The sequence below is a fragment of the Pipra filicauda genome, unplaced genomic scaffold, assembly GCF_003945595.2.
Source record: "Pipra filicauda isolate LSUMZ 115617 unplaced genomic scaffold, ASM394559v2 scaffold35_size7292922_pilon, whole genome shotgun sequence".
In the NCBI taxonomy this organism is placed as follows: domain Eukaryota; kingdom Metazoa; phylum Chordata; class Aves; order Passeriformes; family Pipridae; genus Pipra; species Pipra filicauda.
This window is the reverse complement of record NW_024104487.1, coordinates 3298656-3323636: the sequence shown is the minus strand read 5'-3', so window position 1 is coordinate 3323636 and position 24981 is coordinate 3298656. Positions and strand designations below refer to the sequence as shown.

The window sequence follows — 24981 nt, the reverse complement described above, 5'->3', positions numbered from 1 at the left end:
GACTTCATTCTTCAGAATTGCATCTCCTAGTGTTTTGCTTAGAAACATTTTTAATTCCACATTATTTTTTGGAATTCACTCATTTTGCTTTCACCCAGCTGTAGTCAAAATATCTCTAAAGCTAATGAGAAAGGAAGAATACTGCAGATGGTACAGGGCAGGAAGTTCAATTCTAAATTGTAACAAGTACAGAGATAAAAAACATCAAACTAAGTTTTCAAAGCAGTGTCACAGAACCCCATAACAAATCACACAGGGCAGCCTGGACAACACAGTGAAAATGTGCTGTTGTTGGTCCCCCAAATCCTGGACTGGGAGGGTCGTGGCCTAGAAGATCTAAGAGTTCAGCTACATCCTTCAGCCCATTGACTATGTGATCAAACACTGCATTCACAGCTTTTATGCAGATAGCATATATTCCATGTGGTCTTGAGCCTCTGTTATCTATGTATTTTTAGTTTCATATACACAACAGGTTTAGTGGTACCTGGGATGAATATTCATTCAAAAATCACAATACAAGTGGAAAGAGATGGAAGACAGTTTAATAGTAAACACTAAATAATTTTTACTGTGATTACATCACTGGCAATAATCACTATTGCTTTATTTCAAGTAGTAGAAGACAGTTAGCTAGGGAAAGCACTAGGCTTCAAACACATTTACCATATCCCTATTACAATATTTCATGTATAGCATAAGCAACAGTCTTTTGCCTATCTGCACTTCTGCACAGGTGCATGATGTTACTGACATAACTTAAGCCAAATCCAAAATGGTAGAACTGTGTTTGATTCTAGACCATAGGAGCTAATGTTTAAGTAGTCAGTCAGCTTGGATTCTTAGGAAGACTTCAGGGTTTAACTGTTGTATAAACTGAAAAAGGACAGAGAAACTGCTATATCTCATGTCATTCAGTTTTCTCTGTCATAAACAGATTGTAGGATTAAGAATAGACATTTAATCTTTTCTGTAGTTTGATGTCAACTGTTTCGTTGTTTTTCTCTTACAGTGGCTATGAATACTTCTTTAATGGTCTCTTTGTCCAAGTTCCTGCCTGTAAAGAGAAATAAAATAGCTAACTGTATTTTAAAGTGCATTAGAAAAAAATGCATGTAAGTAGCAACCTGCCAGTCTTCTCAGCAAACAAAATATTTATTATACAAATCAATGAGAACAGCAGTAATAAAATTAAGCTGCAGATAACAAGGTAACTTTAGATTTTATGGGCAACAGCAGACTTCAAGCTGTACAAGGGAAAGGAGGAAAAACTGGGTTATTTTTGATTATACGACACTTTGCAAAGCAGAGACTAGTAAGTAGAAAACTGAAACACAGCACATTGCTATGAAGCTTTTGAGAAACAAAACTGATTTTACACATTTTAATAGCTATAATCACTTTCCTTACAGTTGCTGAATATTTGATTCATTCAAACCATCCCAATCACCTAATTTATAATTACGGATTTTAAAAATAACATTAAAGATGCCAAAATAATTTAAAACTACATGGAATTTTATTTTATTTTAGTGTCACTAAAACAGATCATGTAGATCTGGAATATTAAAACTGCAGGAAGTTTTGATGAATAAACCTTTGACTGGAGGTTATGCTGAACATACTGCAATTATTCTGGTGAGTTTAATCTGGTTGCTTTTCATTGGACAAGTCACAGGACTGCCTGTGAAAAAACAGCTTCTTAAAGTCAAACAAGGAGATGTGTAATTTCCTCTTACCAATTAGAACTAGTCTATTTGTTCTCTTTTCATCTTCTTTCCAGGCTACTTTAGTCTCTTCCAGATCATAGAGCTCATGGACACCTTGGACAATCACCTGATGAGATTTGCCTTGAATAGATACCAGTCCCTTATCAGAAAAATAACTGTTAGGATATATAAACAAACCTTCAAAAATAAAGTGTGTAAGAGCTGGGAAAAAACCTTTGAAACTAGTCCCAGGAGAGAATAATATTTCTAGCAATATCACCTGTTAGTCAAAATAACCATGTATTATCATCACTTCTACTCATAACATACATTCTCACACCTCCTTATTTTGTTAGAGACTAATAACTACACTTAACCATACTGTGCCTTCTATCCCTCGTTTGGTCAGTACCTAGCATGCTTGGGCAAAAATAAAATGTCATTAGCTACTATGCCACCTTGAGTATATATATGGTGTATGACACGGGAGCCCATGAAAGCCCGACTGACAGCAATGACGTAAAATGAGCAAAATACGTGATTTCAGATTATTCTGATTAAGCTCTCATGCTCAACTTTTCTGAAATACAGTCTTTGAATACTGAAGAAAGAAGTGAAGTAAAACAACTAGTAAAAGAATTAGAAGAGATTACTGTCAGAGTGAGTCCATTAACCCCCATATCAACTGTTCTATTTAAGCAGTTTTCATCGCTTCATAGTAAAACTTTCTGAAATATTCTAGTGGAACACATTCTGTAAAACATGTCTTATACTTCCCCTAAAAAAAAAAGGTTAAAAATATTTAATATATAAAGGTCTGCATTTGACCTATCAGTTTGAATTCTATGTCTATTACTGTCAAAAGGATTCTGACTGCAGATAAAATATAAATATAAAAGCAACAAACTTTGGAACCCATTCTGTAATGAATTACTTGAGGGTCATTTGCTTTGCCATATGGGACAGCTGGCTCTGTGACAGAGCCAGCACACAGCTTATCAGAGGTCTCAGATTTCCTAAAGAATTACTTTGATTCCAATGCTCAGCACAACGAAAACGTACTTTGCACATGGCATTACTGTTTTCAGATAGCTTAAGGTGCATCAGTGGCTATTTTCTTCTATTTATCAGGAAGGGGAAGGCAAGGATATTCTAATTTTGTTGCTGAAAGAGCAAGAAAACAACCTGCCTTCCAATGAAATGAAAATAATTATGTTGCTATCTACAATGCACAAGTCTTCTCAGGAAACAAATCAGAGCATACTTTCTTTTATTTCTTACAGCCTACCAAATGACTGACTTGATTCTCATTTTTTAATTATTCACTTGGCTGCTTGGTATAAGGAAAATGATAATAAATCCTTAATTGTCATCTCTACTCCTCTCAAAACCATGCAGCTGAGAAACTTATGAAGTGCCCACAAAGATGAATCCTTACGAGATGCATCTTTAAAACTATAGTCTGACAATATTGTAAGAAGTTAAGTGTAGATCAAAACTAGTATTGCACTCCTACGTTATGCCAAATTCAGCTTCTGCATGTTATTGCAACAACCATAATTACGCCTAGCAATCTATAGGACCAATCTATGGTATCCAAACCCTAGATATATGAGATGGATGGAATCTTTCAAAGCAATTGAGATGAAAAATGAAAAGTAATATAACCATGTCTTGATTATTAACTCTGCCACTGATGTTTGGGACTGTATATCTGTTCTCTCTCTCCAAAGCAAATAGGATCAATATTTGCTTTTATGCCAGCTATTTCCTTCTGAGTTGTCCCTGGAACAATGACAATTAGCTATTCCCTACTTCATATGCTCTGCTAAAGTGATCCAGTAACACCTTCGAAAGGTCTGGTACTGACAAAACACTGCAGCTTTAGTTTTTTAGTAAAGAGAAAAAGCAGCTGATAATTTCTAACTAACCTTCAGTCTTATGACATCCATGGTGCGTCCAGTCTTATCTTTCACATTCTTTTCCCACAGAAGATTCTATGAAAAGAAATGTTGTTTTCATAAACAAAACAGCATTGGATGATATCTACAAAATGATTTTTGAGTTGACAGTGATGTATTACTTACCTGAATAAAGAGATTTAAGTTTTCTTCTTTTATATTTCCTGGAACTTCAAATGTTACTGTAGTTATAGCCTGCAAATTGAAAGATCCACTTATTATTACCTATTAAACTGAATAAACATCTCATTACAGTCATTTCAAAAGGTGTTCTTTGTAACTTGGCCTCATGAAAAATAGCAACTATATACCCATGTCAAATTAAAAAAAGAAATCTCTATCTCTGTTCTGCTCTTATTTTCTAAATTATGCTCTATCTTTTGTTACTTGTTTGGGTGTGCACTTAATATACGCAATACTTTGAACAGTTTAATGCCATTAGTTTCTAAGATGCAATGTTTTGCTGTAGCTGATGTTTGTTCTCAAAGAAAGCCTACGAATTTTAATAATTGGAGGCTAGTAAGCTCTATCTTTCAAATATGGATAAGTGCTATATTCTTGGCATACTGATCTTCACGACAATTCTGTCAGACAAAAAATAATCAAGATAGTTTTCATCCATCTGCACTTCCCTCTTATGAAAAGCTTTTTACAAACAGACTCTGTGGGGATAGATTCGGAAAATAAACATGTCTGAAGTTATGTTTTGTTCCAAAGCAACCACTGGCTTACTGCTCAGGACTAATTATTATCAAAAGAGAATATGAAAATAAAACATGTAATATAAAATTAACAATTTATTTAAAAAAGAAATAATGTGTTTAATTTTTGTCACTATTACCTCTCAATGGCATGGAAGAATAAAGAATAACTTTCGGTACAACTTAAAATTCTTTCAAACAATTACTTTCAGTTGACTCATCTAACTTAAGGAAAAAAAATAAAAGCAACAAGCAGCAAATGTCTATCTAATGACCAAGTAAAGTAATCTAAACCACCAAAACCAACACAAGAGCAGCTTTAAAACACAACAGAAGTTCACTGGCTCCACACATAATGCAGTTTGCTTCTGTTGACCTTCCACATAAAGATAATAAGCACACACTATCAGCCAACAAGGACTTGCAGCCTACCATGAGAGCTGTTTTGCTCTCATTTATGCCTCGTCTGTCTCAATAATCATCTTAAATATGTGGCTGTTAAACTAAATAGAGATAGTAACAATAAACTCTCACTGTTTCCTACTGGTTGAATGGATCCACACTACAAAACTAACAATAATCTCCTTAATAATACGAGGACGCTATAACTTGTAACATTCAGGAAGGCTTCTACCTAACTTGTTAAACTACTTTAAGGATTTATTAAGACTCTATAACTGAGCATGTTTAAGACTTTTAATGAAACAAAAACTATGAACTTAAGACTGTCATAGCAATTATAGTTAAGCATGAAACTGATTTTATATTTAATCTTTAGTTCCAAAAGGAGATTTGCCTTTTCCTGTTTTCAAGACTAGTAACTTCACAGTCAAGATCTGCAGTTCAAAAAGAAAAATGAAGGCATTGTATGCATCATATTTTAACCTTAAAATTAAATTTAATCATAGCAAGTTTCTAGAAGGAAAGCACACTTTTCTAAGATAATTTACAAAAATAAAAGTTTTTATTTTTTTGCAGCCCTTGAAGGAACTGTTACCTATGGGTGAATCCCACCCACCTGGGGATACCCCAGGGAGGACTGTGACCCACAGTTGAACCACAAAGATTTTGTTTTGGACAGAAAACCTACAAGATAAAGACTGGCTACAAATTTAGGATTTGTTTCTACAAATATTAAAAGGAGTAGTGCTATTTATTTCAGTAATACCCTCTATGTGAATCAGTGAATGATGTGACTGTCTGGAGAAGTGGAAGCCTCTAAGCTATTTTTGAAAGTAAGACAATATAGCCATTTAGAATCTTGTCTAAAACAAAGCACATTCTTTTATGTATCCTAAGTAATCTTCCAAATATCTTAGAACACATTACTTCCTAACTGAAGCCTTCTGAAAAGGTACCATAATCAGCATGCAAAGCTTGCAATTACCTTGAACAACCCTGTTGTTACAAAAACATGGAAGAAGTATTTTTGGTAATTACCTTATCCAGATGCGCATGCGTTGTCTTCACATGCTCAAGCTTTTTCTGCAAACTGAAAATAAGTAAAGTTAAATGTCACATTTGAGTAAAGGTGGGCAAAGTGTCATTTCAAAATTTTAAAAACTCCAGTATTGCAGAGCAAAACTAAAGTATCAAAAATATACTCAGAAAAAGCTTCAACTGTTAATTCCATTTTAATCTCAAAATAGAAATGTTTGATTGTATTTGTTTGATATAGTTAACTATTTGTGTTAGAAAACTATGTTCTTTTAAAATATAAACAGAATCAGAGTCCTGATTAGTGCAGTGTCTTTGGTATTAAAAATATGTATACTTCAATGAGTATAGGACCCTGGACGTTCCTTTGTGTAAGAATATTGCCCATAAAAATGCCTCCTCCTAATTTGATGACTGTAAAATTTAAGAAGCCTTTAATGGTGGGGAAAAGAGGCATTCTAGGCTACTGAAGTAACATTTCACATTCCTACTTCTCCCATCTTCCTTGCTTTGCTGTCTTCTTCTCATACTGCCCTCCACCGAACCCAGAATTCTTGATCCGTTTCTGTGACTTCAGGGGATGTACAGACTGCAAGGTTCTACCAGTACAAATACACTGATCAGATGTTATACCTCTCTGCTATGCTGGTAGAAATCCTTACTGCAGTATGCAGTTAAAAGAACAATTTTATTAGTGTACTGGTTCTGTATTTATGAACTGATACGAGGATAAGCAATTTTCCTGTACAGAGTTCAACCATAAAGTAAATTGAACTTCATTTAAGCAGTCTACAACCTTCTTGGTGCTTTTAGAATGTGTCTTTAAATGTTGACATTTTAGAGTGTTTCCTTCGGTTTAATATCAAATATCAAGAACCTCTAAAGGAACTATGAGTGAGATATGAGAGAAGACTAGACTGAGGAAAGCAAGAAAGGTTTGGTTTTGGGGTTTTTTGTGAGCTACTTAAGGACTTTCTCAGATTTGTAGAATGCAGCATTTCCTAGTAAACCTTGCAGACCACCACCTAATATTACATGTAATCAGATCCAGCTATCAACTGACATTATCAAGAACAATTCTTTTCTGGTTCACATCTTCTTACTGCTTTATCCCTGTCGTGTGGCTCCAGGATGAGTCAATTTAGTTAGCTGACTCATTATAAGAACTCAGGACATGGGTTTATGATCTGGCTTATGAACTATTGCCCTTAAAGGATATATTGGCCTTCCTTTCTCTTGGATGCCTAGTCTGTAACTTCCCTGATGTTGCCATTGGTACCAATCTCAGTGGGCCATTTAAGGAGCACAAAAGAAACAAACAATACTTTTCACTGATCAGACAAAAGCCGACGGCAGTAAAAAAAAAAAAAAAAAAAAAAAAAAAAAAGTAGCACTTGGGATAGTACTGCACCAGTTCACAGTGCACCAGTTCACAGGGAAATCTCATAAGCACCTTATCTACTAGAGGTTACTAACTTGCATGTCCTGCAGTTTCTCCCTTCTGTGAGTAAGGAAGTGGCTACATTTCCTTTCCTGAAGTGAACAGTCTGCATCTAGGAAGAAAAATGAAGTTGATACTGCCCTCAGCTGCATATTCCTTCCTTTCCTTTATGATTACTCCTGTACTTCTCATTCTCTTTGCTGAACAACTTAACTACGCAAAATGAACAGAAAGCCCTTTACCCTTTCTTCCAGTTTTACTTTTGCATCCATCCAACATGCTGAAGCACGCAGCTGGCATTAAAAAAACCCAGGACCATGGAACACAGTAACCAGAATTTGCAGTGCCTTTGTTTGCTGTGGAACCTCAGTTCTTCATTCTTTTCTGTGAAATCTAAAGAGGCCTCCAGGTCATCAAGATGTCACTTTAAAAAGTGACCAAATTAGAATTTTTAACAAAAGCTCAAATGTGAATTTGAGCCAGGATTTGAGGGTGTCTATTTCATATATGTATTTATACAATGGTTATTATTTCTAATAGAAGACAGCAAAATTATCACCCTACCTTATTCCAGATAAACTGTCAAAAGCATGTAGGTCCAAGACATTGGAGAGATCAACTCTAAACAGAATGAAAAACAAAAGCTTTGTATTTTAGATGCATTTAAATATCATGTATACTTAAATAATAATTTTTAAAGGGGTTATATTTGTTTTCCTGTCGATCAGACTAATGCCATACATACTTAGCCTTATTGTTGGATGTTGGTGGTTGGAACTGTTTCCTACAAGGAAATGCTGTGTTTATTTACATAGTAAGTACAGAAACAAAATTTTTAAAAATACAGCAAAATACAAAATATTTCCAAGAAATATGATAAAATCCCCTATAATGGATGCCTGAAAAAAACCCTGATTTTCCCTAAATGTGAAAAGGAATCCTGACTCTCTCAAGACAGACACAAACCCCTGGAATATATGTAGCTTATAATGACATGCTGTTAGCAAAGAAAACTGAAATAACTATATGAGGCAAGTGCTACTAAGTGGAATTTCAACTCTAAAATCTGAAGCAAACAAATGAAAAATGTAATACAGAACAGAAAACTCTGATCATATTTGCTTGTAAGAACAGCTATGTATAAACTTGCATAAGAAACTTTTTTTTTATAAAGAAATACAGACTATAGGTTTCACTGCAAAAAGGAATTGATAGCTTATCAAATGCAATTAGTGGCATGTGGCTAAATAAAAAGAGGATGAGAGGTTTAAAAAAGCCACCTCCAGAGCATAGCCAGAATTATTAAACTTTTACATTCAACAGCAGTTTTACAAAGCAGTTTCTAAGATAAAAGATTTATAATGTAGTACACTTAAACAATTCCTGTGTAAAATTCATGACCAGCTCAGTGCCAGTTGTTTGTTCTCAGTAGCTTTCTGAAAAATCATACCAAAACTCTCAAGGAAGTGCTATGTTAGTCCCTTTTAAATGTGGGCTTTTGAGGGACAAACTCTCCTAATTAAAAAAGATATGTTCTCAAATAACATTCCAATAAGTTAATTTTGTGCTTATTTCACTTTTGGAATGTTTAATCGTGAAAGAGACATTATGTGTCATTTACGAAAGAATATTTACAAGTAACAAAGGGTCGTCAACGAGGACTGAATCTGAGGCCCACTTAATCTCATATCCAAAATTTAGTGCTGGCTGGCATCAGACACCAGAGAATATGTTAAGACATCTCATACCGGATGTCTTCCAAATGGACATTTAAGACACAAAGCACGATATTTAATACCTTCTTCAAAATTGGTCATTCCTGATCACTCAACAACTGCAAGTTCTTTTGTCTACATTTTCCAACTACATTTGACAATAACTTTAAAAATTGAAGTATATTTTATTATGCCTACGATTTTCCCTTTAAAAATTGCTTGAATCAAGAACCTGTATTATGGAAACATTTATCACAATGTAGTCAAATAACTGATGTAAAAGTACACAAATCAGTCCTAGCAGACTGGAAGATACACTGCTCTCGTAACATTCCTGAAAGTACAATATCAATTTAACTCCTTATTAAAGAAGAAATCTGAGTCAGAATTTCAATTTTAAAAAAACAAAACTGGTGCAATGATTTTCCTCATTCTTATAAACTTCTTCCATTGTTTTCAAAGTAATTTTGCAGTAACAACTTATTTGCAGCAGCAATCATGAGAAAAATATTTAAGCTGACACAACAGAAAGAAAACACTATATTGTGTATGACCCATTATTAGCTCATAGACACTGTGGCCTTGCAAGCTGCTCTTCAGTTATAAGACCTGGTTAACAGTGTGCCCTTGTGGCCAAGAAGGCCAATGGCATTCTGGGGTGCATCAGGAAGAGTGTTGCCAGCAGGTTGAAGGAAGTGACTCCAGCCCTAGCGAGGCCACATCTGGAGTGCTGTGTCCAGTTCTGGGCTGCTCAGGACAAGAGAGACATGGAGTTCCCGCAGCAGGTCCAACAGAGACTACGAAGATGATGAGGGGATTGGAGCATCTCTCTTACAAGGAAAGGCTGAGGGAGCTGGACCTGTTCAGCCTCAAAAACAGATGGCTGAGAGGGGCCTCATCAATGTATAAGAGTATCTGAAGGGGAGGTACCAAGAGGATGGAGCCGGGCTCTTCTTGGTGGTGCAAACAATAGGACAAGAGGCAACGGGCAGAAAAACTGATGCACAGGAAGTTCACCTGAACATGAGGAAGAACTTCATTACTGATTCTTTACCAAGCACTGGAATAGGTTGCCCAGAGAGACTCAAGAACCCTCTGGATACAATCCTGTGCCATGTGCTCTACAATGACCCTGTTTGATCAGGGAAGTGGGACCAGATGACCCACTGTGGTCCCTTCCAACCTGACCCATTCCATGAGTCTGCAATATGAAAACTAACAAAAAAAAATAAAAGAAAAATACATTTTTACTTATTTAAAAGAAGTCTTTTATCTGGATGTTTATTCATAAAATGAATATTGAATTAAATATTTCTAATTCAATAGTTTTTCTTTAAGCAAGCTGATCTAACAGAACACTTAAAACTGTCACAAAAGAAGCAGGATCTAGTACCTAGTAATACTGGCCATTTAATACCTTGATCTTTGTGTCTCTAGAATTTTAACAAGTCCATTTATTGACCTAAAATAAAACAGAAAAATCATTAGTTAGATGAAAATACAACTGTGATATATTGCTTGAATATGTTAACCACACACAGCACCATGCAAAATAGCACCCAACTCTGTTATCAACTTGTAGGTCAAACCAAGACAATTGGTTTGAGATAACTGGTTTCCCCTCAGAGTTGGGAAACTACAAGTTCTGACAAGATACTACCAGTGAGAACAGCATTTTCTTATCCAAGGTTCCTCAGGATACGCTGTACTGGGTCTAAGCATTTTTACTTTCAGATTTCAAACAACTATACAGCTGTAAAGTATTTAAAAATTTAAATATTTTATTTGGGTTGTCATGGTATTGGTAGAAAAGGGTCATGTCTTTGATCACTAATTTGATTCAGACTGGTTCAGACTGGTTCCTCTGCTCCCATGACAATTGTTTGTGACTTCCTTGATATATCTTTGCACTTGCTAGTGAATTCTCATTTACCATCAGGTTTTTTTTCCCTGATGTTAATTCTGAAAAATGGCAACAGATGCCCAGAAATGTAAAAGTATGGACACTTAAGACAAAGGCCTGTACTTAGTAAATAACATCAAATCTTACCCAAAGAGGCAAACTGCTAAGGCTGTATAAGCACACAGAAGTATTGAAATTCTATTAGAAAGAGGCAGTCTCTTTTCCCTTACAAGCTAACCATTTGTGTCAATGTAATCATGAGATCTAATTTCCGTACCAACAGCAAGAAGTAACTAACTATGTTTAAATTAAAATAATGTTACGGTTATACCAAAAGCTTCGTACCTCACAGATGTTCTGACTTTATTCAATTCTTCCTCTGAAACCAAATCTGTTTTATTGATAATTATAAGATCAGCTAATGCAACCTGCCTGTGTATTAAGAAAAAAAAAGACAATGTGAACAAACACTCTATATCTGTAAGGCAGAAACATCATCTCTTCCATGGCCCCAAAAAATAATATGAACTTTGTTAGTACAGAAGGGCAAGCATTAATCAAACTAGAACGTCACGGAGCATGATTAAAGTACTACTGGCTTCTCCTTGAGGTGTTATTCTATGTCCTAAGAGACCAAATCAAAGTTTGCTAGATTTTTTGTTTCAGGGTGTTTTTTTCAAGGTTTTTTTTTTGTTTGTTTGCTTAGAGGGGTTTTTTACGTCATCTAAGCCAAAGTGCTTACTGATCTAACAACTTTAGAAGTTCCTATCTCTCTTGCATGCAGTCTTTGTAAAGTGATACTTTAAGCCTCTTTGCTTTATGAAAACTTCAGTTGTTACAATTATACTTAATTATTGTGGTTCCACATCTATCAAAAAATATTCCTCTACCTCCAGTTCTACTTTGAGCATCAGATAGATCCTAACATGAAATTTTTTCTTCCCCCCCCCACACAGGTGTTTTCCCCTCACTTACGCAAAATCCCATCACTTTTAAAGTAGAAGAGTCAGATCTTGGCAGAAAGATCAAATGGAGCATGAAGTCACTTTTCTATATTCTGCCTCATTACACCATAAACCAACTTTGGTTTAAAGCAAAGGAGGAGAAAAAAACCTTATAAAAGAAAAAGAAACCAGTTCCGATGAACTTCTATACAGTGCAATTCCTAACTGTGATATATATAATTAATTTCTACATCCATACCGAGATGCTTCATTGACAAGGCCTTCTGGCTTCTCCTCTGTCAAGTGCTAGATAAAAAGTAAAACAATTGGATTAATCATATTCTAATTACATTTAAATTTATTTGAAACTAAGGGAGATCAAACCCAATTCAGCTGAGGTTTTTCGACAAGGTATTGAGGAAGATGGCACCTATAATTTTTCTGAAAATTATGGTGAAAAAGTATATTTATACATTCACCAATACAGAAGCTTATAATTACTTTTATGAAAACTATTCTAATTAATTTTATTATTATAATGCAAAAGAGTTGAAAAACTGTATTATATTTTAATTACTTTTCAGCTTTATAATGCAGTAAAAAAGTCACCATAACATACAGTAACCATGAAAAAAATGAAAGTTCAGTAGTTTCACAAATTAGTGCGACCTCAATTATCTGTTAAAAATGTGTTAGGCTTGCAGTACAGTATTTCATATGCATAACTTGAATCACACTCCTTTTCTCTGAAAGAGCTGACAAACTTTACTTTGACAGCAAACACTGGTAACTCTTTTTCCAGGTTTGTATGAATAAACCACTACTCCTTGGCAAGTCTGCCTAATATCAGAAACCTCTGGTCATGCCGCACGAGTTAAGTATCATCTGCAGTTTTGTGCTCACTTGTCTGCCCAAGCTAATGTCCTCACAGAAGAATCAATGAAAGGGAGAAAAATTCCGGCATCTCAAGCAGTAGCCTGAAGTTTAGCAATATAAAGCCTTATTTAATTTAGCTACAGCAACAGACTATGCTGAAGCAGCAAAGGTTTAGCTTCAAGTTATTCTCTGCCCCTTAACATGGAGGCAGCAATCTACAGGAGAGAAATGTTACAGACATCTGGAGGAAGTAAAACTTTAAACCAACACTGTACCATTAGTAAGAACTCGCCACTTACACCTCTGGGAAGACTAGACTCCTTGTGTTCCTTCATCAGCTATAAATACACTAGGAATATTACTTTAAAATTTGACTTTCAAGATACAGAAATACCAAATTAAAGTGGAATTAATTGTCATGGAAGATATATAGATTAAAAGAAGAAACCCAGAAAATTGTTTTTTTCTTCGAGTGGAATTATCAGGCATCTAACAATATTTGACTTGAAAAACAAAAATAGATTACTGAGTGAGTCTGTCACCTTAAAACAAATTAAAGTGTTTTCTGATTGTGCACAGCCTAAGCAGAGTGTAACTACAAGATGTCTGTCAGGAAACCTCTCCTCTGACCTTTTCTTTGTATTCCTCTGTGTATTGATTCTATTGAATTAAATGTTGTCAGATTTGTTGTCCTGAAAAGAACAACGTCCATAGTCGAGATGTCAAGTCGGGGAAGTAGACAAATGTGACTTCAAGTTGTCCAGCTGTTCGCCCTCGATTAAAAAACTGAGTATTTCAGATTGCTGGGTGACAAATTCATTACAGTGATAACCCATGATATCAATTACCACTTCAGTTTCAATTTAGCTGACTGGTCACAGGGCTATTTGTCAGCTTTTCCTTTGATGGGTTAGTTCTTCAAAGCATGACAACTTAAATTGCAGCCTATTATCTCAATATCATTACCTGTACAGCTTTCAAAATTCTTTGAATCACAAGCAGCTGTTGAGGTCAAGCTTTGCAATCAGAGGAATTGCTCAAGTTAGCACATCCTTTATACAAGGTAAAAGTTGTTTACTTGGTATATAACTGAGAAAATCTGGAATTCCTACTATTCTGAGTAAATGTCAGTGTTTTACAGGCTTCCTGACTAGATAATGTAAGAGCTTTCAATGAGCTGTCAAAGATAACAGTACATTGAAAAACTGAATGTTTCTAAACATTTTTGTGTTGTTTCTGATATATTATTTGAAAGTTTAAATATTTTTAAAATTATTTTTCAAACAGTAACAATGTAGTGCTGCTACGTGCAACACAATTACATTTGATTCAAGACAAGAAGTCAGCATTGCATGAAAAGAAAGACAAACAGAACAACATTTCTGCAAGTAATAAAACACATCCGAATTAGTATGCGGGCACTCAGCTGAAAAGGGGCTGACCTAAGACACGATATGATTTCTTGTGATGGTTGAGCTAATTTAGAAGATGGTTCTTGCTTAAAAGGGCCAACCCTTTCCCCCATGTAAAATGCAGAAATATTAAAAACACTTCCATAGCATGACGAACTTTTCAAACCGTGGAGGCATCTTTTCTTGTGGTCACTTTTATTTTGAATCCTGCAAAATTAATACCCAATTGAGGTAGTAATTTCCAAACTTATTGTGTTGCTGATAACTATATTAACATGTACCTATTATAAAAAAAAGTTGAACTATTTGATTTAATCAATTTTTGTTGTTAATCAAGTTCACTGTTCTGTATGTCTGTTTTTACACTATACTTTATATAAATTACTCTAATGCCTGCCCTTTTTGTCTGCTTCCATAAAATGAAATAATAATTTCATACAATGCAGTACCAGGACACTGGCGCTCTCATCACCACAACTGCCATTACATCAGCACCCTTCCCAGTCTAAGCCCTAACTCAATTGTTATCACATTGGTATGCCTGTTCTCAGTCCTCTCCTTTCAACTAACATGGACCAAAGACACTCTGCAAGACCAATTTCTTCACTGTTTTTACAGTAAGCCAAATGCCTATTTGGAATAAAAGTAAGATTCCTGAGTGAAGTGACAGAACTAGAAAGAACCAAGTACTCAGCAACCTGACAACTCTTAACAAACATTAGTTGTGTCAGTAAGAATCTAAAGTCCTACGAATATCAGTAACCCCTTGTTCCCATTCAAAACACAGTACTAATGAAACATCCTCATTCACAGTAAGAATTACAGCTACTGTAAAAATTAATTCATCCACAGAAACATTATCGCAATAGGTGTTCTAATGCTGCAGTTTTAAAACGTGTAATAAATCCAGTAACTTACCTGCAATCCATGCTTTGCGTCAACAACACACAAAATTCCTAAAAGAAAACATTAAAATGGAATAGAAATTTGCTGAAAGCAGGTGACAGTTTTAACAACTTGTAAACAATACCAGCACATTTACAATTGGTTATAATAAAACGGAAGCATTGAAAGTATCTGAACATTAGATTTGTCACCCAAACATTTTTTTATTTGTCACTCATATCTGTGGTAACAAAATGTCTTCAAAACCAGGTGAGAGAAATTCTCACAAAGTGGATGCCTCTTTTTCCACAAAAGCAAATTGGCAAAGGTATGCTTTTACAGGATATTGAAACAAATTAAGAGAACTGTCTGAGGTATGCAGATATTCTGATTCTAAGTGACCAGGAATTTGCAAGTCTCTGGCAGAATTTTAGGAAGCTCTTTCTTATTCAACTCAGTGTTTCCTTCCTTGGGCAAATGGGTATTTTCACAGACTGACCAAAGCATTGGTAGGACATTTGTTTAAGCCAAAAATTAAATATTTTTTCCTACATTAAAAAAATGCCCTTTAACTACATATAGTGATGATTTATATTTCAGTAAATGCAGATTTTTATTGGAACACAGCAAATACTAGAGCTAACAAGAGTCCAGTAGGCAGAGAAAGCGAAAAACAAAAGGCAGAATCATCCAGATGTTGACAAGTCACGAGTTCAGAAAAAAGGAAACCACTTAGGAAACATTGCATGGGGGGGGGGAGAAAGAAAAAGGAAAAAAGCATTCTCTAATATTACTCATAAATAATACTTTATAACATCTAGCTAATGAGGATCAAGAGACAATCAAGATCTCTCCATATCTGATCCCCTGGCAAAGCACTACAAAACTTCTATTGGATTTAGCAAACTGAAACATTTTGTCAAGGAGACAAACAAGCATCAGAATAAGCAAGGGTATCTCTGTGGCCAGAATAGATGTGAGAACCAAGTTCATGCATTTCAAACATTGTCTGAAACCCTGCCTTAAATGCTAAGACTATATTACACCAAATGCAGATATGGAATGCAAATACATAGGAAAACAAGCTTGCACTTCTTACCATCAAGGTAGATGTCACTTCCCAGTTCAGAATCAACCCAGAACATGGAGGCCACAGCTCCTAAGAAGTGCAGTATACATACAGTTGCAAAATTGAGATTTTCCAGTAAACTACCACCATGCAGACATTTCATAGAAAAACTGCATTTGTAGTGCTGTACTTGAAATTGCTCTCTTCAAACTCAGAAATCACAGATGTCAAGTACCCTGTGTCAAGCCACACATCTGACCTAACAAAAGCTACCAAAGCATTGCACTGGTGTGCACGTCCACAGCTATGACTACAAAAAGCTTTAAAAATCTTTAAAATCTTCCTCATTTCTAAATAGCCTGTACTTCCCCTCTTCATCTTTCAGCCACTGTTTATAGGTCATGGCACAGAGATACACACGTCCACTCCCACCCCACCAGCCAAAAAGGAGATATCCACTGAAGTTCCATGAAGATGAGGTGCTTCTGAATAATGAAACACACAGTACTCTGTCTTTTTTTGTACAGTAAAATGTAAAATGGCAAATGTTAAATTGACAAGACGGAAGAGAAAAAGAATTAGCAAGTATTTGGACAAGTGGGACCACATCCTATCAAAGACCTGGAATCTGTGACCTGACACCTGTACTACACATGGCCTAGGAGCAGGCTACTCCTTTTTTTCTGCTAAAATAGCCCTGTAAAGCAGATTCTAGTTCCAACTCCTCTGCCATGGGCAGGGACACCTTCCACTAGACCAGGTTGCTCAATGTCCTATCAGGCTAAGATTGTTGAACATGTCAGAAGAAAAAAAAATAAAATCAGTAACTAAAGTCATTCCAACACCTAAAATTGCCCACCTGAAGTGATAAGATGCAGTCCTTCAAACATCACTCTGTATCAACACCAAATACCTGTCAGTTGTTCACAGTGCTTACTCATGCAAGATACAGCAAGGGCGACAACATGTAATGGTTTTCTGATATCTATTGATTTTTTTCCAAAATGCTTAATAGTTTTCCAATTTGATTCAAACAGAATTTGTGTGTAACAGAGGCCAAATCAATATCCTGTCTTTTGAAGAAAATTACTTTACCATGACAACTATTTAGCTTTGAGCTGAAAGGCATCAGTCTCCTAAAGGGGAAACAATTGGATTTCTGATAAGAATTTCCTTCACTCTCCATCAACAACACATTTTTAATTGGGATGGTTTGGATAAAATTGTTTTAGATAGTTATTATTAACATGAGCTTAAGTTTAAACACCTTTTTATAATAAATATCACTAAAGAGTACACAAAGACTGTAAAATGTATTACTGCTCTGTAAGAAGAATGTATTGGTCTGTTTCACACTATATTTTAGGACTTCACAAAATATAAGGCCTATCACAATCAGTGTAACAATACAATAGATGATAACAATTTACATTTTAAAAGAAGCAATGTAGAACATTAAAAGTCTACTGAAAACTAGTTTCAGAGAGTGCTCCTCTTCTCTAAGACCAGTGTCTTTTTTTGATAGAAATGTATTTTAACTGGATTTCTGTTAATCTTTAGAGTCAATTAGGAGCAACTTCAACAAAACAAAACACAACTAAACAACCCATACACAATACCACATCTGCCCTTATCCAATTCATTGGAGTCTACACAGCAATCAAAGCATATATGCCTGACAACTCACCATTTTATATTACATTTTGCAAAGTGAACTGACTGGTGAGCAAATAAACATTCCATAAAAACAGAATAATTATCATGGTTATTAAAGTCAGAATGTGAACTACCTGGATCTGCCAAACCAGTTGTTTCTAACAATATATAGTCAAATTTTCCTCTCCTTTGCATCAAGTTCTCAATAGCCTTCACACCATTGTCCCTGTAAGAAGAAACAAACCTCAGAACAGAGAAAACAAGCTAAAAGGTGCATTAACATGTATCTTCTGATGCAGAACACAGTGTTAGTATCATCAAAGCCAAAGTCCTGAGTCAGGACTTACAGTCTACAATGAAAATTTAGCCATCATACTGCTGCTCTAATATTAGGCAAATTTTAGTTTTCTATTTTATTTTAGTCTGAAAATAGTATTTGCCTACTCTCACCAGGCATAATAAAGGTGACTCAAATGAAGATTTATTTTCAAACACTGAATACTCTGTAAAGGACAGTAGGGACCTGTGTATATATGTAACATATTTGGGTTGGCAGCTGAGATTACAGAAAAAAGGGATGGGGTAGAACTGAACCATGATCCTCTTCCCACCTTTCCATCTCACCTATAGCAAAACTAAGATGTGCCATTCACTTAAATCGCAGCTGATGAAGTCAGCCTGAAGCAGAAATGTATAGCATAAGAAACAATGTATATAGAACATAGAAGCAATGGTACCCTTCCTTACACTCCAGCAGAACACAATGCAATAGGGTCTTCTGTTTTCCACTTATTACCTATTATTAGTTTAGGCACAGGACCAATTCTTCCAAATTTTTAGGACAAACACGCCATGACTTTTATTATAAGGTTAGCACAAACAATCTAGCATTCAAACAAATAGGGTAAAAAACATGCCAAAGAAACAAATACTCTCCTGCTTTTTAACATGACCATCAGCTTACAATTTTGAATATTGTGTTTCATTAGGTTGCAAAAGGTTCTCCATTCACCCCTTCTGATGTATACAATATGCAAGTATTAACCACCATACAGAGAAAGAAACATAGAGTAAGTATTTAACGTGAAAACTGGAAAACCTGAGTCCTAATTCCAGCCTCCTTGAATCTTTAGCTCTCTATATGCAAGCACATAATACTAATAGAAGAGGGATAGCTCTCTACTCTCCAATACCCCAAGAGTGTATGCATCAGTATTTAGATTAGTTTTCTAGAAGACACTAACTCCACATCAGTAAGGCAACAAAAGGAAATAAATTTCTATCTCCCTAATTCCAATTCTTGTTTCATCTGACAAACGTCTCAATCAGTACTACCATCAGTTTTAGGAACTAAATCCTGGATATCTTTTCCTTTCCTCAATTCCCCCCAAGACTAACTGTAAGAACTTGTACAACAGTCATTTCTTACTTTACTGAACAGCACAGGCAGCCATTTCTGAGTTCCAGCCATTCTTCATAGAGTTCTCCCCCTTGACTGATAGCCAGAGATTTCTCCAAGGCACTTCCTGAAAATACAAGTAGTACTATATTTTTAATCTACAATCTTGCATGCCAATGCCTGTAAGAGAAAGAAAAAGATTCAAGTTGGTACACATTACTACTCCTGAATTATATTCTTTTCTTCTGAGACCATGTTTCTGACATGTGCTTCAGAAATTAGCATTTTCCATTTTATGACAAATTTAAAAGCCAAGGTAAAGTTGGTTCTACAACTCACAGGATGATGGTACATCACAAGTGCCACAAACTTTGCTAAAAGAAAGGGAATTTAACCAGTGCCTCTGTATCAAATAAAGGATCTGCCTCTACATTTTATTTTAGGCTCCAGGACCAGAAAAACAGCATGCATCTTTGCTGATGAAAACAAAGAAACAAAGAGCCTAGCACCAACACAGAGTAAACTGTAAGCAACTCTGACTACGGCACAGATAGGAAATTACAGCCATAGCAATTAAAAATCCTGAAAGCAAAGAGTTCAAAGAACCATAGATACCAAGCACACATTTCCCCCCATTTCTTGGTCTAAGATAATTTGTGATCTGTAAATGGCTCAGGGGAAAGTAAATAAAAGAAAATATTATCTACCACCACATTATTTTAATTTCCATTTGCTTGAAACTGGGTTGGACAAATGGAGGTACAGCACTTCCAACAGGGTAATATATTCATTTACTTTACTCTGAGAGCCTGAATTTAAGTGCAAAACAGATTAATGCATAGCACTGTTTTAGGAACACCAGCAAAAGGATTTTCTGCACTTCTGAAGACTATGGGGTATATCAATAATTTCATTAATGGATTTCAAATTACAATGGTCTTGATTACAGCAATTTTATATACTTATCATTTTGTGGTAAAAAAAAAGGCATGTTTACATACCTTCTCCAAATTCATTCAGGATAACTGCTATTCTTTTATTATGCTGTTCTGTCAGTATGTAATTTAGAAGAGTGGTTTTCCCAGCTCCTAGAACACAGACCATATTTCTATTAAAATGTAAAAAAAAAAAAAAAAGGCTTAAATTTTCAAATAAAAAACAAATACTGTTATGCACATGCACACTTCGGGCAAATCTCTTCTGAAATATTAGTTCTCATTCTAGTATCCTACATTCTATTGTAACGATGTAGAAATTAATTTGTAGAGATATTTGACCTCATGGACCCCATTAAATCTCAGTCTTAAATCATGCATTGTTTTCCACTCACTAAGTGTCAGCGCTTGATAAACTTAAAAGTCCCCTATGAGCTTGGCAGTCTTTTCATAGAAAACTAACTTTTGTGTTTTTTCTTAACAAAAGGCACACTTTATCTTCTCCCTCCTATTGCCTTTTCTGACCAATTCTTCTGTCGTCAGCAACCACAGATGTGCCACTAGCTGCCTTTAAACAGAACACTGTTAAACACACAGCCCATAACCTCTGCAATACCACCTTACCAACAGTTCCATCCCATGCACAAAATCACAGAATTGTTACATCTGGAAGGGACCTAGACTAGATCATCTAGTTCAAATTGGATGATCATCACATGTTGGGGAACTTGGTAAGGCAATCTTCTTTCCCTCCCCTTAGGGTTTTCCTGAAGGAGCGCGATGCAGCATCAGAAAAGTGCTGGCGATCCTACATTGAACCAGATCCTTACCGTCCACAACTGTGACTGTGTCGCACACAGTAACCGTGTTGGTCTGAGGGAGGGACGCCGAACCTCACTTTTTCAGACTACAAATCAGTCTGCATTTAACTGAGCCAGACACGTTACACCATCCTGACGTTAAGTGCTCAAAAGCCATTTGTCAATCGTGACCCGAACGAGGCGAACCGCGAACACAAAGTGCTAAAAGCAGCGCTCAAAATCGTCCTGCAAACACACCTGTGGCGGTGGGAGGGCCCCGCGCTGCTCCCCCAGCCCGCGGAGGGGCGGAGGCGGCCGTGGGTCCCTCTCCCTCGCCGCCGCCGCGCCGGCCGCGCTGCAGCCCCGGCCCCGCTCGGGGCTCGGCACGCGGTCCCTGCCATGCGCCCCTCACGCTGCTCACCCAGGTACCCCGTGATGATCGTCACCGGGATCCTCCTGCCGGGGCCCGGCTCAGTCTCCCCTGCGCCGCCGATCGGCACCAGGTCGGGGCACTCCTCGTCCTCCATGCGAGCGGAGCGGCCCGGCCTGGCCAGGCCAGAACGGCCGCGCCAACGATGCCACCCGAGTGACGTCACGCCCCCTGCGGTGGCCCCGCCCCCGCCGGGCTCTGCCGCGCAGGCGCGGTAGGGGAGCGGGGCGGTGCCGGGAAGAGACATGTCGGTTTAGAGCCCCGGAGCGCGCCGCAGTGGGACATCCAGTCCTGCCTCCTTGCTCGAGCACACGGCATGGGATTGCATCCAGACGGTTCTTGGAGATCTCCAGTGAAGGAGAGTCCACAGTCTCTCTGGGCAATCTGTTCAGTGCTCGGTCACCCGCACAGCAAAGTTGTTCTTCCTCATGTTTAGGTGGAACTTCCTGTGCATCAGTTTTTGCCCCGTGACTGCTCACCTATTGTTTGCACCAGTAAGAGCCGGGCTCCATCCTCTTGGCGCTGTCCCTTCAGTTTCTTGCATACATTACCGTGGTCAGCTCTGAGTCACTTTTTCTCCAGGCTGAACACACCCGGCTCTCTCAGCCTTTCCCCATAACTGAGGTGATCCAGTTGCTTAATTATCTTAGTAGGCCTCCACTGGACTTGCTCCAGGAACTCTATGTCTCTCCTGTCCAGAGGAGCCTAGAACTGGACCCAGCACTCCAGATGAGGCCTCACCAGGGCTGAGTAGAGGGGCAGAATCAGCTCCCTCGACCTCATGGCAATGCTCTTCCTAATGCATCCCAGGATACCATTGGCCTTCCAGGCCACAGGGGCACACTGCTGGCTCATGGACAGCTAGTTGACCCCCAGGACACCCAGGTCCTTCTCTGCAGAGCTGCCTTCCGGTAGATCAGCCCCAAGCTTGGTTCAGACACACCAGGAGCACTGAAGGCACCAACCCCCGTTTGATTAACAATCCTGGTGCAGGTGCATGCGCTGTCTTTTATCTGTAATCAAATAAAGATAACCAACACGTTTGCTGGCTTTCCCTGTTCTCCATTAGGGACCGTGAGGGGGCACATCCATGTATAAGACATAGCTATTGCTAATTTTAACAGTGTTAAAATTAGCAGTGTTAAAAACCTGCATTCCTCAGGTTTTTGTGGGCCATAGGCTTAGCAAATAGGTCACGCATCTTCCCTTTCTCCGTGTCAGAAGGTGTAAATTTAACAGCATTGTGGGAGACACAGAGGACAGATTGGCCTGATGCATGCTGATACGTGCATATGCCCCAAAACCCAGGTGGGGTTCTCTGCTCTCAAAATAAGGTCCAATAGCCCTGGTTTGAGTATTGTTATGGTAATGTATGCTGGGCTTCATCATGTTTGTATGTTTATTGGCTAGTATGGCAGTAAATATACTTAGTATTTATCCTTGACTCTTCATCTACTTGTGTAGGTTAAAATAGTTAATACTGATAATATTTTATGACATTCCACTCTAAATAGTTGGCTTCTACCTTAGTCATTCTAATAACAAGCGTGTGAAAGTCTGCTTTAAAAAACTGTAAAAATAACTTTTAAAAATTATAAAATAACTTATTTAATCTATTGATTCAGCTTTTCTTTGGAGATACAACTGCATTTATTCCAACAGAAATACCTATAGCTACATGACTGTGCACATAATAAGTTCAAAAGCAAAGTATTAAAATCTCTATTTGGGGGAGAAATGGGATTTTTTTTTTTTTTTACATGGGTTGTGGTTGAAATAACTCATGTTGTCCTGCACTATAAAATCTTCTGCCAGCTCTATGTCAGCAGTGGCACCAAGGTGAAACTTTTGAGTTTAGCAAGCCAGCAAGGTTAGGTATCTTTTAGTAAATAACGGTGACTGACAAGAATCAGCTGTGGAGCTCCTGTTCCCTTAACTGGAAGACGGTAAATCTCAATCATTCATTATAGGGTCTAAGTGTATAGTCTGTTGATTTCTAGACTTTTAGGTCCAATACATGGTTAAATTTCTCTTTTTACATTCTTGTTTCAGCCACTCAGGTTATCCTCTTGTATGATACATCCTATTTTAAAGGAAAAATCTGATCAGCTTCTCAAAGCTGTATCTGTTAGAACCTTGCCTGATGGTAGTTTTTCCTGTCTTGGGACTGCACAGCTTTACATAGTTCTGTTATTAAGGAATTGATTATGGAAAATCAGAAGATTTTCACTGCAAGAAGGCTATGGGGTAAAAGAGGAAAAACTCAGGCATTGAGAATGTGCAGTTTGGCATTGCAGAGCATATAAAAAGAAGGGTGTAAGTTGTTTTAAAATTGAGACAAGAAATACTGAAATTTCAGTTACATGTTAGTGAGATGTTGGGTATTGGAAAAGAAAAAGGTGATGAAACCTTTGTCATGGTTCTTTCAGCAGTTCTGCTTTTCATCAGCTCACATAGCACTGTTCAGTATTTTTTCTTTTGAACAAAATTACCTAAAATAAATACTGGGGTTTTGGGCTTCATTTGGTTTTTCTTTAAAGTTTATATTCAAATACTAGAACTTTGCTATAAGTATTAACTGTCATTTTATTTCTGCTGAACTGTGCAATGAAATCTACTTTGTAAATATAACTGTAAAACCTGCATATTTTATTGTGGTGGCAGCTAAAATGAGCATAGCAAACTAAAATCTGGATGGTACAGTTGAAGTGTTTTATGCCAAGATATTTGAAGACAAGACATGCAATATCAAAAAAGAGTAAAGTGTTGATGGGTACCAGGAAGTTGTATTTAATTATTACCTTAGATGGCTGCAATTGAAATAATCTAGTCTCTTCCCAAATACTGGAGGTCTCAGTGCAAGCAAAACCATTTGCTTCAGACTAATTTGGATGACGGACAAAAGAATTTAAGACTTTAGAGGAGAATTGGGGAAAATGGCTTTCACGAGAAAATAAGGAAGAGGATGCATTGAACAGCACTGCAACTTGCTCATTCCTGATATGGTAGCAAGGAGAGCACAATCACATCAAAACAGCAGGAGAAGAAAATCATTGGCATTTCAATATTACGTGGAATATGAGTTTTAAAGCATAATGGCTACGTGAGAAGGAGGTTCCTATATAGTACAATGTACAAAATTCAGAGAAATTTTCCTCAGAGAAAGGAATTGCAAATTCATACAATTATACCAGTTAACCTGCAAAACAATGAAGTTAAGTTTTGTGATCTCAAAATATAAGCTGATAAAGAGAGGCATAACTTCAGTATGATTTGCATACTCCTTAGAGTAAATTTACTTCCTCCTTTTCTGTTATCTGTATTAACTATTCCTATATTAAACTATTTCTATTTTCTTATCTGTACTTGCATTGACAGTTTCTCCTGACAACTAGACTTTATTTTTCTTTGAAGAATGCAGACAATTCACATGCCATTTAAGAGAAGAAAGATCTTACTTCAGCCAGTGCACCTGCTTTTTAACACTGCTGCTTTTTAGGACTTATGTGCTCAATATGCTGTTACAATGTGAAACTCAGTAAAACTGACAATATTAGAATAAGGGTATGACTTACTGTATATGCTGTTACAATGTGAAACTTAGTAAAACTGACAATATTAGAATAAGGGTATGGCTTACTGTAAAGATTTAAATATCATACATTATTTAGCAAGTTGCCTTGTATTTGAGAAGATGGTGACCGTAAG

At 36.8% G+C, this 24981-nt stretch overlaps 1 protein-coding gene across 6 annotated transcripts; it reads right to left on the bottom strand.

Annotated features, from left to right (window-relative positions):
• Positions 1 to 523: 523 nt before the first annotated feature.
• Positions 524 to 21437, bottom strand: CBWD1 (COBW domain containing 1). Of its 6 annotated transcripts, none has more exons than XM_039384527.1 (15): positions 21265 to 21436; positions 20110 to 20196; positions 19139 to 19235; positions 17844 to 17935; positions 16084 to 16143; positions 15018 to 15055; positions 12071 to 12117; positions 11213 to 11299; positions 10382 to 10426; positions 7814 to 7870; positions 5812 to 5863; positions 3797 to 3865; positions 3641 to 3706; positions 1740 to 1836; positions 524 to 1057 (listed from the first exon to the last, which is right to left on the bottom strand). In XM_039384527.1, the coding sequence occupies exons 1-15, from the start codon at positions 21368 to 21370 to the stop codon at positions 984 to 986; spliced, it is 1074 nt and encodes a 357-aa protein (XP_039240461.1). In that variant the 5' UTR covers positions 21371 to 21436; the 3' UTR covers positions 524 to 983. The 6 variants fall into 6 exon arrangements, with proteins under 6 accessions (XP_039240461.1, XP_027565515.2, XP_027565516.2 ...); XM_027709714.2 differs by having other exon boundaries at positions 1740 to 1869; positions 21265 to 21435; XM_027709715.2 differs by lacking the exon at positions 16084 to 16143 and having other exon boundaries at positions 1740 to 1869; positions 21265 to 21435.
• Between the last annotated feature and the right edge of the window lie 3544 nt (positions 21438 to 24981).